Here is a 14,661-nt window from a genome sequence, read left to right on the forward strand (position 1 = left end):
TATATGTACACACTACATGCGAGGTGTATACACACTATGTGCAACGTGTTTATATATATATATATATATATATATATGTATATATACACACTACATGCGATCCTGTTTCGCGATAATGAAATTCCTTCGGTGATCGTTATAAAAGCGAGTTTAAAGTTAGAAAATAGGAGTGTTAGGAGTCGTGAAACATAATTGATTCGTTTCTGGCGTCTTTCTATTGATAGATATAAAAAAAAAGAGAGAATGAAAGAGGGACGAGGAGAACAAGATGGATTTCTCCACCCATCGATAAATCCAAAAAAAATAAAATAGAAAAAGAAAATAGCTATCCTATCTACGAGTTCTCTCATTCCGTATGCATGCACGCAAACACGCTTATCTTCGGCCTATATCATGTACGGCAAACGATAACGCATGGCTCTACTACTCGAAGGGCAGCCCTCTTTGAAACCTCTCATTTATCGTACCGAGATAACATTTAAAAGACCGATGATCTTATAATATACCGTCTTTTACTTCCTCCGTGTACCTTCGTGTAAAAGACGAATAAAAAAAAAAAGAAAGAAAAAACGCAATCATTTTATGCGGATCGTGCAGATCGGTTGTCTTGTTAACTTTTTAAAAAACGTTCAATTAAAACTCACGCGAATGAGTTTCAAAGTTTTTTTCTGTTTCTTTTTGTTTGTTTGTTTGTTTTTTTTTTTCTTTAAAAGGAGGGGATATTTATCGTTTATCGTCTTTTCCATGGGATGGTCTTTTGTTTCTTTCGGTTTCGTCTTTTCTTTCAATTCTTTCTTCATTTTTGAGAATCTTCTTTTTTTTTTTGATTTTTGATTCCTAATGGTTTTTGTTTTTCTTTTTTTTTATCCTTTTTATTTTCGACGATTTTATATTTCCTTTTGATTTTTCATTTCTTTTATTATTCTTTTTTCTTTATCTCGATTTATCATTTTTGTTTTTTTCTCCATTTTTCTGTTTCCTTTCCGCAGGAACAAAGTGGATTGTTTGAAATAAAAATTGATTATATAAGTGATTATAAATCGATAAAATAAAATTGTCCTCTGATTGTAAATCTTAAAATTATAAATCTAGAATTAGATTATTAGATTATAAATCTTAGAATAAAATTGATTTTATGGAAAATAAAGAGGACGAAGTGGAATTTTCTTTCTTTTTTTTTTTTTCTTTTGCAATATATCACTAAAACAATTCATTGAAGTGTCTAAATAAATAAATAAATAAATAGATAAATAAATAAATAAATAAATAAATAATTTATTAGTCGGCGTTTATATAGGTTCGGATCCTTTTCAAAATATATTTTCAAAAGATCTTCCGTTAAGAACGAGAGCGTTATTGTGGCTCACGGAGCCACGTTGCCCACAACAGCACCCACATCCTGTTGTACTCTGAACGTTATATAGTATAGTGTTACGAAAAGACGATAGTAGTTTGATACCGAAAGGTATTTGTAATATATCATCGGAAAGGGAGGAAGAAAAAAGAAAAATGTCCGACAAAAGCGTGAAAGATTAGATCAATTTTTCGAAAGTAATTTCTCTCTCGTTTATTTATTTATTTATTTTTTTTATATCGATTATTCCGATTCTGTTATATGAAAGAAATGATTATTAATTTCTTTTCAAGTTTTTTCTAACAAATGAGAAACAAAAGACAGAAAGTAAGGAAAAAAAGACGAAGAAAGAAATAAATTCGACCGTAGCGATTATCTGTTCCTGGGCATCTCATTGTCGATTTCTTTCAAAAAGAAAAAAAAAAAAAAGAAAGAAAGATGAAGAAATAAATAAAAATAAAAAAAAAGAAGATCGAAAGGATAAAAAGAAACAAAAAAGTGAAATCATGCAAAATAAAAATACAAATAAAGAAGAGATAAATGAAAATAAAAAGAGAAAAGGAGATCGAAAGGATAAAAAGAAACAAAAAAGTGAAATCATTCAAAATAAAAATCATACGAAGAATTAGACGACTCAAAAATTAAAAAGAATAGAAAAGAAAGAAAGAAAAAAATCAAAGAAATAAAATAAAAAATATCAACAATATTAATAAAATTAGAAATAGAAATAAGTGAATGAAGAAACGGAAAACCATTTCATGGAAGATAATAAGTGAAAAAAAAATAATAAAAGAAAAAAATGGCTGACTAAGAACGCGTAACGGAATAGCAAAGTCATTCTGTTAGTTTTCTCTCCAACTACATATCATCTTTCGCTGCACTTGCATCCAACCATCTCTCTCTATTTTTACTCTATTCAGCTATCCAGCTATCTAGATACATTCCTCTCAAAGGCTTACATAAAAGGCCTGATCGTTTCGTTCCGATAGACATGTGTATATATACATATATATATATATATATATATATACATATATATAAACATATATGTATGTACGTATGTATGTATATATAAATATAAATATATATAAAAATATATATGTATGTACGTATACATGTATATATATATATATATATCCTTCATGTTCTTCGTTGAGGTTATTATTACTCAAAGGCTGATTTATTAAAGAGAACAAAAAAAAAATAAATAAATAAATAAATAAAATTATCAAAGGACAATCTCTAATAACGATAAAGAAATGAAAGGAACTTCTTCTATGGAATGTTAAATTCTTCTATGGACCAGTTAAAAATTAATAAAAAAGAAGGATCATTTCGAATCATGGTAGTTCTATGTTATCGTTGATGTTATTTATCTTTCCTTTCTTTCTTTTTTTCTCTTTTAGAAACATACCAACATCCTTAATTTCAGCGTGTTTAAAGAAAAGTGATTCATTTCGACGGAACAAAAATATCAATGTTAAATAAAAAATAATATTAATCAATATTAAATAATAGTAATAATAGTAATAATAATAAGAAGAAGAAAACGACTGTATTAAAATTTAAAAGAGTTTAGTTTCGAGATTAAAGAAAAATATCGATATTAAAAAAAAAAAAAAAAAAAAAATAATGTTAATCAATATTAAATAAAAATAACAACAATGACAATAATAATTATAATTACAATAATCATTATAATAATAAAAACAACAACAACAACAAAAACAACTATTTCCATGGGTTAACGAAAGGCGTGACGTTACGTCGGTACCGTTATGGTCGTCATACAATAGAAACTTTACTCTTGCTCTTCGAAGCCGAGTCCACAGCAATAAAGAATAAAAGGAGCAACACGCCTAAGACGACTAAGCGCCAAGTGCTCGAGCCATTTTCCGGCTCGCGACTTTGAGAAGGACAACGGAGAGAGACAGAGACAGAGACAGAGACAGACAGAAACACTGAGAGTGAAAGAGTGAGACAGAGACAGACAGAAATATTTTAAGAGTGAAAGAGACAGAGATAAACAGAAATACTTTGAGAGTGAGAGAGACAGAGCCAGACAGAAAGTGTCTGAGAGAGAGAGAGAGAGAGAGAGAGAGAGAGAGAGTCCGAGAGACAGTGAGTGAGAGAGACAGAAACACGCAGAGAGAAAGAGAGGGAGAGATCGAGAAGAACGTGCTGCGAACAAGGACGGTAAGATGACGAGAACTCGTGGAAGAAGTAGGGAGGATGGACCTCGTGAGATTCGATGAATGAACCAAGTCATGAATGAACGCGGAACCCTCCTCGTACCGGTATAGGTATACAGACATTCGGTACCTACACGTCAACGCGAGCTACATGAAAGCCGTCAGTGTGCCACTTTCTGCTCGAAAAGAAAAAGAGAAAAACCTTAGAAGGCTTTTAAAACGTTTCGATATAGTTGAGAGAGAGAGAGAGAGAGAGAGAGAGAGAGAGAGAGAGAGAGAGAGATGAGTGAAGTATCTTTCAAAATTGTTTCGGATAAAGAAATTTTTAATCAATCTAATTTGCGAAGCAAAGAAGAAAAGTAAGTTCACTCGATTGTTAAGTATTTCAATGAAAATTATTTTTGATAGATTTCTTTCTACGTATATTTGAATATATCGAATAGTTTTGTCTGGTTTGTTGAATTAAATTTTGTATAATTGTTCTTTTTCTTTTTTGGGTAAGGGAAAAGGAATTCGTTTTTTGAAAAAAAAATGAGAATTAATTTCACTAGATTGTTAAATATATTAATGAAAATTATTTTTGATAGATTTCTTTCTACGTATATTTGAATATATCAAATAGTTTTGTCTGGTTTGTTGAATTAAATTTTGTATAATTGTTCTTTTTCTTTTTTGGGTAAGAGAAAAGGAATTTGATTTTTGAAAAAAAAAAAAAAATAAAAAATAATTTCACTGGATTGTTAAATATATTAATGAAAATTATTTTTGAAAGCTACGGTGCAATACACTTATATATATTTCGATCATTAAATTTTTTCTAATCTTTCTTTTTCTTTTTTATATAAGGAAACGAGAAATCGATTGAAAAAAAAAAAAAAAAGAAAAGTAAAGTAATTTCACACGATTGTCGAATACCTCAATAGATATTATTTTTAGAAGATTTAATACGTATATTTCAATATATCGATTACTAAATTTAGTTTAACTTTTCTTTTTCTCTTTTGCATAATCTTTTTTGAAAAAAGAATTCAGTTGAGAAAAAAAAAAGAAAAAGAATAATTTCAGCCAATTGTTATATAATCTCAATGAAGATTATTTTTGGAAAGCACACTGTGTATATTTAAATATATCGATCATTAAATTTTATCTTACTTCTATTTTCCTTTTTTACTCTAAGAAAAAACAAAAGAAAAAACAAAAGATCAATTCGAAAAAAAAGAAAAGTAATTTTACTCGATTGTCAAACATCCGAATAAAAATTATTTCTAGAAGATTTAAAACGTATATTTAAATATATCAACCACTAAATTTTCTTTAACTTTTCTTTTTTCTTTTTGCATAAGGCAAAAAAGGATTTGAATCTCGAAAAATAAAAAAAAAAAAAAAAAAGAAATAAATAAAAACAACAAGACAGTAATTTCTCTCGATTGTCAAATATCTCATTCAATGAAAATTATTATTGAAAGATTTAATACGTATACTTAAATGCATCGATTGCTAAATTCTTTCGAATTTTTCATTTTTCCTTTTTGCGTAAAAAAAAAAAAAAAAGAGAGAGAGAAAAAAAACTGTTTTAAGTATTCCAACAAACGTACGATCCAGTTAACCGGATTTTTCTTGGAGAAACGTGAATGCATAGAGAATAATAAATAATCGTATGAAAGGGTTCTACTTCCTGTCAGAAGAAGAAACACGTTACCCTCGAAGAAGAAGTTTGTCTAACTGGAACGACCTTTTTGAAGGGGGTGGAAAGGGGAATAGCTTAGAAACTATAGTTAACTACGGTCGAAAAAGAAGATGAAGACGTTCGTAAAAATGCCTATTACCCTCGAACTATGTTCTCTTCTCTTTACTCTTTAGTAAGGACAATAAATGGAAAATAGAAAAGAAAGAATTGAAACAGAGCGAAAAGGTAAAATTCTAAACGTTCGGATACTTCGTTGTCACGGTAGAACTGAAAAACGCAGCATGCTTCGTGCACCACCTCATGCTATACCCTTTAAAAGAAAAGAGTAAGGATAAAGAGAAAAAAAAGAACAAAAAAAAAAAGAAAAAAAAAGATAGAAAAAAAAAGTACAATTTTACATTATCTCGAGCGTTCATTCTTCTCTATTCTTGAAAAAGATAACCAAGATCGTTTGACTTTTTGAAAAATTTACTATTTGTCTTTTTTTTTTAAATTATGTAATTATAATTTCAGTAAGATACGAAATCAGTTTGAAAAATGATCATTCGAAGATGGGTAAACTACGTTTTCCGATTTTCGTTTGTTCTGTTTTTTTTTTTTTTTTTTTAATTAATACAAGTCAGTTTGTATTATGCGACGACGAGTAATCATCGTTTTTTCGTTTTCTTCATTTAATTTGTTCTGATCTTGTCTACTTTCCTATATCGTTTTTATTTTTTTTTTTATTTTTTTTTTCGATTATAACCTCAATAAGATACGTATCAGCTTGAAAAATTATTATTCGATGACGAGCAACTTCTGTTTTCCGATTTTTTTTTTATTCTTCTCTTGTTTTCTTTCCATTTTCTTACGTTCTTTTTATTTTTTTATTTTTTTTCTTAATTATAACCTCGATAAGATACACGTCAGCTTGAAAAATTATTATTCATCGACAAATAACTTTTGTTTTCCAATTTTCTTTTGTTCTATTTTTATTTTTGTTTTTTCTATACCAATCATTATTTCTATTTTCTTAATTATTTGTTTATTTATTTTTTGATTCTAACCTTTTAATTATTATTCGTTAACGAGGAGCGTCTTCGTCTTTTTCCGATTGTCTTTTATTCTTTTTTCGCTTTTTTTTTTCATTCTTTTTATTATTTATTATTATATTATTATATTTATTATTATATTATTATTTATATTATATTATATTATTTGTTATTTCTAATTATAACCTCAATAAAATAAACTTTCTTTTTAACTATAACCTCAATAAGATACGCGTCAGTTTGAGCAATTATCTGATTCGACGAGGAGCCATCTTAGTTTTAGCCGATATTCTTTTGTTCTACATTAGCTTTCGTTTCTTCTATATAATACCCACCCTTATTTCTATTTGTTGATTATAACCTCCTAATTATTATTCAACGACGAGGGACCTTCGTCTTCTTTCGATTTTCTTTTCCTTTTCTTTTTATCTTAATCTTATTTCTTATCTTTTTATTTCTCTCTTTTCTTTTTATTTCTCTCTTTTCTTTTTATTTCTTACTTCTTTTCTTATTATTTCTTTTTGTTTCGATTTTTCTTTCCTATTCTTTTACTTTTCTCATTCTCTCATTGCACCGACCGATAAAAGGATTTCCGGTTGTGGGTCCACTGGAGCAAAGGTTCTATTCCTTTTATATTTCGATCGTAATTGTAAGCAACTCACACGCTTGGACGAGTGTAGCTCGGTCGTATAAATAAGACAAAGTTCGCACGCGAGGACGAGCCATCGTAGACTAAGGTCGTAACTTAGGTTTTATACCTTTACGTTGAACCATACGAACCAACCTAATTGTGAAATAAAGATATAAAACGACCAATACAGTGATTCCTTTTGATCATTGTTACAAAGTCTCATACCTGTAGGCGGTTTTCTTCGATTCACAAAAAAAGGTCCTTTAAAGATATCCGCCAACTTATATTACCACTAAACCAGATATTTATCTTCTTTTCCAAGATATTTCGAAGATAAGAGAACAGATATATCGCAATTGTTAAAAGTAACTTACGATACTATGATGATTGACAACGAGACGAGAAATAATACGAAATTGCAAAGATTAATTTGTTAATTACAAGTGTACGTTTTTGATGATTATAATCAGTACGACAAGCAAATAGTTATACATGATAGATCAAAAGTCTTTAGATGATTTTAAAAAATTCATTTTCCTTTCTCCGAATATTTTTTAAGCTGATTTTCTTTTCTTTTTTTCTTTTACTTAAATTTGCGATACTACGAGGTAGGCTTGTATTTTGTATTTAATATAAAACAATATATTTACGATTATAAAAATATTAATTGTAATTAGATTTTATGTTTAAATATAAAATTAGAATTGACAATAAAAAGAATGTTCAGGAAAGAGAATAATTGATTCAAAAAATCATCAAAACAATGTTGATCCATTTAAGAACTTTTGATTTATCATTTATTATATAAGCGTGTCATCAATACGTACGTGATGTGTACGAAAAAATATATATATATAAATTATAGGGCTTTTGTTTAATAAAAAATAAAAAAAAAGTTTTTTTTTTTTTGTAATAATAAATATACATATTGCAGTGTATATCCCTCCCTCTCAAATTACAAAGATTTGTCAATTATAAATTTACTTCGATGATTATGATCAATTTGCAACATGAAATTACAGATCGATTTACATATGACAAACAAAAAATTTCTAGACGATTTTAAAATTCAATTATCCTTTTTCGCGACTTTCTAAGCTAATATTCTTTTTTTCTATCAAATTATAACATTACAAGCTAGAATTCGTTGTTTTCTCAAGTTTTCGAAATTGCCAATAAAAAGAGAAATTGATTCGAAAAACTATTTAAAAAAAAAAAAAAAAAAAAAAACAAACAAAGGAGAAAAAGAGTCACCTAGAAACTTTGACTTATAATTCATTATACAAGTGTTATGAATACCAATAAATTATAACGCTTTTGTTTGATACATTTTTTTTTTTTCTTTTTTTTGATACATAAGAGACGTAAACAGGATACACGCATGAAACACAATATATATTTTAGATTTTCTATCGAAATACGAAGAAACGAATACAACCCTCTTTCAGAGAACTTCTGAGAAGACGAGAACCTTAGTTTTGAAGTACCTAAAAGGGAAGGTGAGAAAGAAAGAGAAAAAAAAAAGGAAAAAGAAAGAGAAAAAGAAAAAGAAGAAAAAGAAGAAGAAGAAGAAGAAAATTCCGACGAAGAAGAAAAGTTGAAGTTCGCGAAATACTTAAGAAACGGTATTAGCGTGGCTTTTCAGTGCCTCGGCAACTGGAAGACCCAAAGGATCAAGGAGCCGCACGAAAAGATCCAAGATCCGAGATCCTCGCTTTTCCTAGGATTTGAAAAATATTTCGAATATTTTCCGAAAATCTATGAGTCCCATTCTTACGTTTCGTTGTATGTGTGTATATATATAATACTTATGTGTGCGTGGGAGCAACCACACGACACTTATACCCCATAGGGGATAAAAAAAAAAAAATAAAGAAACATTTTCCTAACGATCGTCTCTTAAACTTTAAAGGAACTAGTAGACGAAACTTTGTCTGAGATGATCGATCGAACAAAATAAAAAAAGAAAAAGAAAAAGAAGAGTATTCGTGTAATACTATTTGATATTATCTCGAAAGCATTCGTTTCTTCTTTATCCTTGAACATAGATAATAATGAAGATCTTTCGAACTTTTGAAAAATGTTTCTATTTTTTTTCTTCTTTCTTTTTTGAAATGTAGTGACTGTAACCTCAATAAGAAGAATTTAGTATTTGTAAAATGATTATTCGACGACGAGAAACGCAAGTTCATCCGAGATTAATAGATCAACGTGAGTAGACTACAATCGTATATGTGTATAATGATTTCATTTATTTCGTAAAATATCACTAAAAGATCTCTGTTTGATGCTAGACAAATCATGGATTACATCGACAGAGATTTTCGAAATACTGAAAGCTGAAACGGTAAATACAAGTAATGGATCCTTTCAGAGGAAAAAGAGAAAGATGGGGGGGGGGGATAGAAAGGGAAACGTTAATGGACCCCTATAAAGAGATATTAATCTGAAAAGAATAGCTAGGAATGCGGGCTTTCGACGGGATTAAAATAAATTTATGAATAGATAGAATATAGTATAGATTTCAAGCTTTTCGCAATTATGATACAATCAATAATATAATTGTGATATATATATATACACACACACACACACACATATACATATATATATGCTCGATATAAATATATATATAATTGTGATATTATATACATATATATATATATATGCTGGATACAGATGTCGATTTTTTCATAAATGATGCATAATAATCATTTTTTTCACCACGTATAACTTTGATTACTTTAAAAAAAGATTATTACAACTGCTGAATATAAGAGGGGAGAAAAAAACAAAATAAAAAAAACTGTGTTGACCTTCGTAACTCGAAAAGATGGCGAGTAAAACAAACAAAAGGAGACAAAATATGTATAAATCTTTAAAAAAAAAAAAAAAAAAAAAAAAAAGCAAAATCAAAGCAAAATGTTTTTAATAAATTATTAATTAATTATAATTAATGTAAATTATTAATTGTTTATAATCAAAACAAATTAATTATTAATTATAATTAATTATAATTATCTTGTAATTTTAATATCAATTGAAATATTTTAAATAATCGAGATATTTGCTCAGACATCTACAAACGGATACCCCAAATATATATATATATATATATGTGTATGCGTGTGTATGTGTATGTATGTATATTAGCAAGTGGCTACACAAGATGCTGATAAGTATCACTTACCTTTGTTCTTTTCCTACATTCGGCGAGACTACCGTGGGCAAATCTGAAATTAAAAAAAAAAAACAAATAATAATAATAATAATAATAATAATAATAATAATAATAATAATAATAATGTAGTTACATAAAGATAAATTACTATATGGAAATTATATATCTGATAAATTGTATTCGACTTGAATAGGTACGTAGAATAAAATGTAAAACTAAATATACTTTTTACAAGAGAATAACTTTTCCATAATATACGATCGAGCGACTTGACTTTTTTTTTCATTTTTCTCTTTTTCATGGAGAAGTTTGAATGGATGACGTATAAAGTCGAACATAAATTTTTGTATAATTCTAATCGATCGTAACCATGAAGAAAAGAATAGAAGTCACTTTTTATGACTTTTTTCTTTTTATCTGGAAACGTAGTGAAAATTTAAATAACACATTTTGTAAATTTATCTCATTTACATGTGTGTGTGCGTGTGTGTGTGTGCGCGTGTGCGTGTGCGTACGTGCGTGCGTGCGTGTGCGTGTGTGTGTGTGTGTGTGCGTGCGCGCATATGTGTACAGTAATTAAAAAAAAAGAATTCGATATTTTACAAACTTATAACATTCACAGAGATAAATAAAAAATATCTAATTAACATGGTACTTTTCGATATAAATTAATTTTTATTATTTATTATTTTATATATATTTTATTATTATATTTTAATACTATATTTTATATATTTATTCTTTTATAATTTCATATGCGTTCGATACCGTAAGAGATTAAATATACATAGAGGAATTTGCTTAGAAATAAACTGGTTCAAAATTATCAAGATGTTTTATTATAAAAATAAAAACAACTATTACTAATATAATAATATAACATATATACATACATACATACATACATACATACATACATGTGTTCAAAAATTTCATGCTCGAATAAAAAAAAAAAAAGAAGAAAAAACAAATCCTTCGGTCGAATCTTAAAAAGCAAAAATAAAAAAAAAATAAAAAGATTTAAACTGTTGTGCTGTAAAGAGCGTGTTGCTTTGTCCTACATATACTTACCGTTTACGTAGACATATAGATAGAATACATACATATATCAGTGTGATGAATAAAGACTAAATGAGATCGCAAGATGTCGACACAAAAGGGAGAAAGGGAGGGAGGGTGTTGGGGTGGTAAAAGGAGGGAGAGATGGGTCGGGGGAGGGGGAAGTTCGATCGTCCAACAGATCTCTTCATGCTTTACCGAGAACACATGTTCTCTCCCATATGTGCCGATGCCCGCATCAGACGAATTACTATATTCCGTTGACCGCATGCATAAACGACGACGACGACGACGACGACAACGACGACGACGATGACGACGATGACGACGATGACGACGACGAAAGAAAACGAAAGATGCACGAAATCGGCTTAGAAAAAAAAAAGAAAAGAAATAAAAGAAAAAAATCACGTGGATTCGCGGTTACTCCTTTCCGTTCTTTGATGAAATGAATGCGAGATGCGATTCTTCATGAATTAGAAAAAAAAGGAAGAAAGAAAGAAAGAAAGAAAGAAAGAGAAAACAAGAATTTTGGACTAACGGCAAAGTGCATCCACGTGAAATGATTATTTTGGACTGTAGAATACATGTAATTACGTATAGACCGTTTATTAAATTTCATATTTTTATTCTTACCATATACTTAACATCACAGATTCCATTCTAACAGATGTTCCCAATTGCTATTAAGATTGCTATAGTCGATTACTATTAGAGTCAATCAAGGGCTACCAAATATGGTATATCTTCTTTTTTATACATATATATATATATATATATATATATATATGTATATATGTATATATATGTATAAAATATGTCGAAATAGGAAAAAGAAATATTTTTTTTTCCCTGAGATTCGTCCCTCTATTTCCCTTACCATCTCAAACAAAAAGAAAAATATATATATATTATATAATATAATATTATGTATAATATAATATATATTATATATATTATATATATTACATATAATATAATATAAATATAATAAAATATGATATATATATTTGAACAATTTATTTTTTTGAAGAAAAAGAAACGACTTGGTCAAAGTTATTATTAAAACAGAAAAAACACCCTAAAATTATAATATCTTCTCATTTTTTCGAAAAGAGGCGAAGAGTCATAAATATGGAATACGAATAAAATAATTTATTATTTCTTTTCGGATTTGTATATAATACATTCAAAACAACGTCAGGGACTAAATGTGTACGTAAGTACATCTTATTCATTTTTTTTTTCTGCATCAGTCCATATTTCTCTCATGTTTTTTCTCATATAATGAACGAAAAAATTCCATATTCGCGTATTTCGTGATTTAATTGTTTATAATGTGCTACGTATTTTCTATTAAAAAAAAAAAAAAAAAAAAAAAAAGGAAGAAGACGAATTAACCTTAAAAAATAATCAAAACTCTAGATTTTTTTCATCGATCACAATTAATACGAAAATAGAAAATTTTGTTAGAAAGAAATGAAAAATATCGATATCTATAGAACTTTTATACGTATTTAACAACAAATTTTCTTTCACGAGCCCTAATGAATAATTTTAAAAATTATTATTAATACATTTAAAATTGAAAGATTCACAATTGTTATCATCACACGAGAACCGCCATTTTTAAGTATTTCATGTTACTTACTAACCTCAAAAAACAGTCATAAACTACAGATTTTTTCGACCATAAATGCAGAACAATTAATACTAAAACAAATATTACATTAGTACTTATATATTATATTACACAAATAAATATTATCTTATATTAATTAAAAGCACGTGAAAAATATCGAGATACGTAAAACTTTTATTCGTTTCTAACAAAACCAAACAAAAAAAAAAAAAAAAAGACCTCTCTTAAAAATTGCTAATATTACTCAATAATTAATCACCTTGCCTCGAAAAGAACATTTTTTTAAAAATTTACTTCGTTATCGCAAAAATTTGAATTCGTTCAAAGACAGCCGAATGAATAAGGGGAGGAAAAAGAAGAAGAAAAAACAAAAAGAAAAAAAAAAGAAAATAAAAAGACCGACAGAGAAGGGTGGAAATATATTTCTCTATAAATCGATTTAACAATTCGTGCACGAAGCTTAATACGTACAAAAGGATAGATGAACACAATTGTGAATGAATCACGCGATCTACCGGCTGCCACCGTCTATCTCTCTTCTCTTCCTCCTCCACCACCTCCTCCTCCTTCTCACCCTCTCTCCTTCCCACAACCCCTATCATTCGCTGTTTCATCTTTTGGTACGTGTATGTAGAGTATCCCTGTATGTATGAACGTACGTACGTATGTACGTATGTACGTAGTACTGACATACGTCTCGATGTTATACGAATGAAGGCTATTGAAGAGGGAGGGAGGGTCTTTTACCCCTAGGTACACCCTTAAATGTGATCCCTTAACGAATCGGTTAGAAAACGAACGATCGACCTTACTAAATTTACTTTTCTCAACGGTCTCTCTCTCTCTCTCTCTCTCTCTCTCTCTCTCTCTCTCTCTCTCTCTTTTTCTTGGTCGATAATCTCGTCTCGATGAATTTTTAATCTTTGATTTGTTTTTATTTATTTATTTTTTTTTCAGTCATACGAAACTTTGTAAAATTGATTTGTAATATTGAAATTATTTGGACATGTAGTATTCATGATGTAGGTGATCACATACATCTATGTAATGTTCATATGTAGATTATTCGGCATCAGAGTGATAAGTTAGATACTTTAAATTTATTGTTCATAGGATTTTTACTGCGATCAGATGATATTTGTTACTTTATAATATTCATGTTCTTTTTTTTTCTTGAGGGAGAGGAGGGGAATAAATATTTCTATTCGACTTCACAATTCATTTGAAGACATCATTACACTTTGAATTTCAATTAGTTTGTATTTTTATTCAGTCACTTGAAGATGAGATAATTATGTTTTGTTTATGTTTTAGAATAGGTTGATGCGTTCATTTTTTGAAGAGTATATTTATCAATTTGAAAAATGAAACGTATTGATATCAGTACAAGCGTAAAAAATTGTAAGAAGAAATTAATTTAAAAAACAATCCGATATTAATCTGCACACATTGAAAATGATTTATTCATAGAATTTATATATATAGCAATTCTGAGAATGACATGTTTTTTTTTAAAAGCTTCAGTACATTATAATTGTAATCAATATCCAAAGAAAAAAAAAATATATTTACAAAAGTAAATACTTGAAAAATTATAATATCAAGATAAAAGTTAAAAAATAAATTTAGATTTTTGTAAAAAAAAAAAAAAAATCAAATTGTCCGCATAAGATGATCACATGATTCATGATCCAAATAAAAAAAAGGGTTTGAACTTAATAAGAAGAAAAAAATTATTTCTTTTTCTTGAATAAAAATTCCCTACAGAGATCACATAAATCCAAAAAAAGACTTTCGTGAAATCACTTATCGCATATCACAATAAATCGGATCCAGTCGTCTTGTTTTGAATACAGTCGTGCCGTTTTCTAAATCCAATTCATT

General features: G+C 28.2%; 1 protein-coding gene across 5 annotated transcripts in view; it reads right to left on the minus strand.

Annotated features, from left to right (window-relative positions):
- LOC122635575 (M-phase inducer phosphatase-like) overlaps nucleotides 1-14,661 on the minus strand; it is a 92,735-nt gene that overhangs the window by 52,379 nt on the left and 25,695 nt on the right. For all 5 annotated transcript variants that reach the window (XM_043825951.1, XM_043825947.1, XM_043825946.1 and 2 more), the window contains one exon: nucleotides 10,086-10,128. In XM_043825951.1, the coding sequence (XP_043681886.1) occupies nucleotides 10,086-10,128 (43 nt within the window). The remainder of the gene's footprint in view (nucleotides 1-10,085; nucleotides 10,129-14,661) is intronic.

This window comes from Vespula pensylvanica, chromosome 18 (assembly GCF_014466175.1).
Source record: "Vespula pensylvanica isolate Volc-1 chromosome 18, ASM1446617v1, whole genome shotgun sequence".
Lineage (NCBI taxonomy): Eukaryota > Metazoa > Arthropoda > Insecta > Hymenoptera > Vespidae > Vespula > Vespula pensylvanica.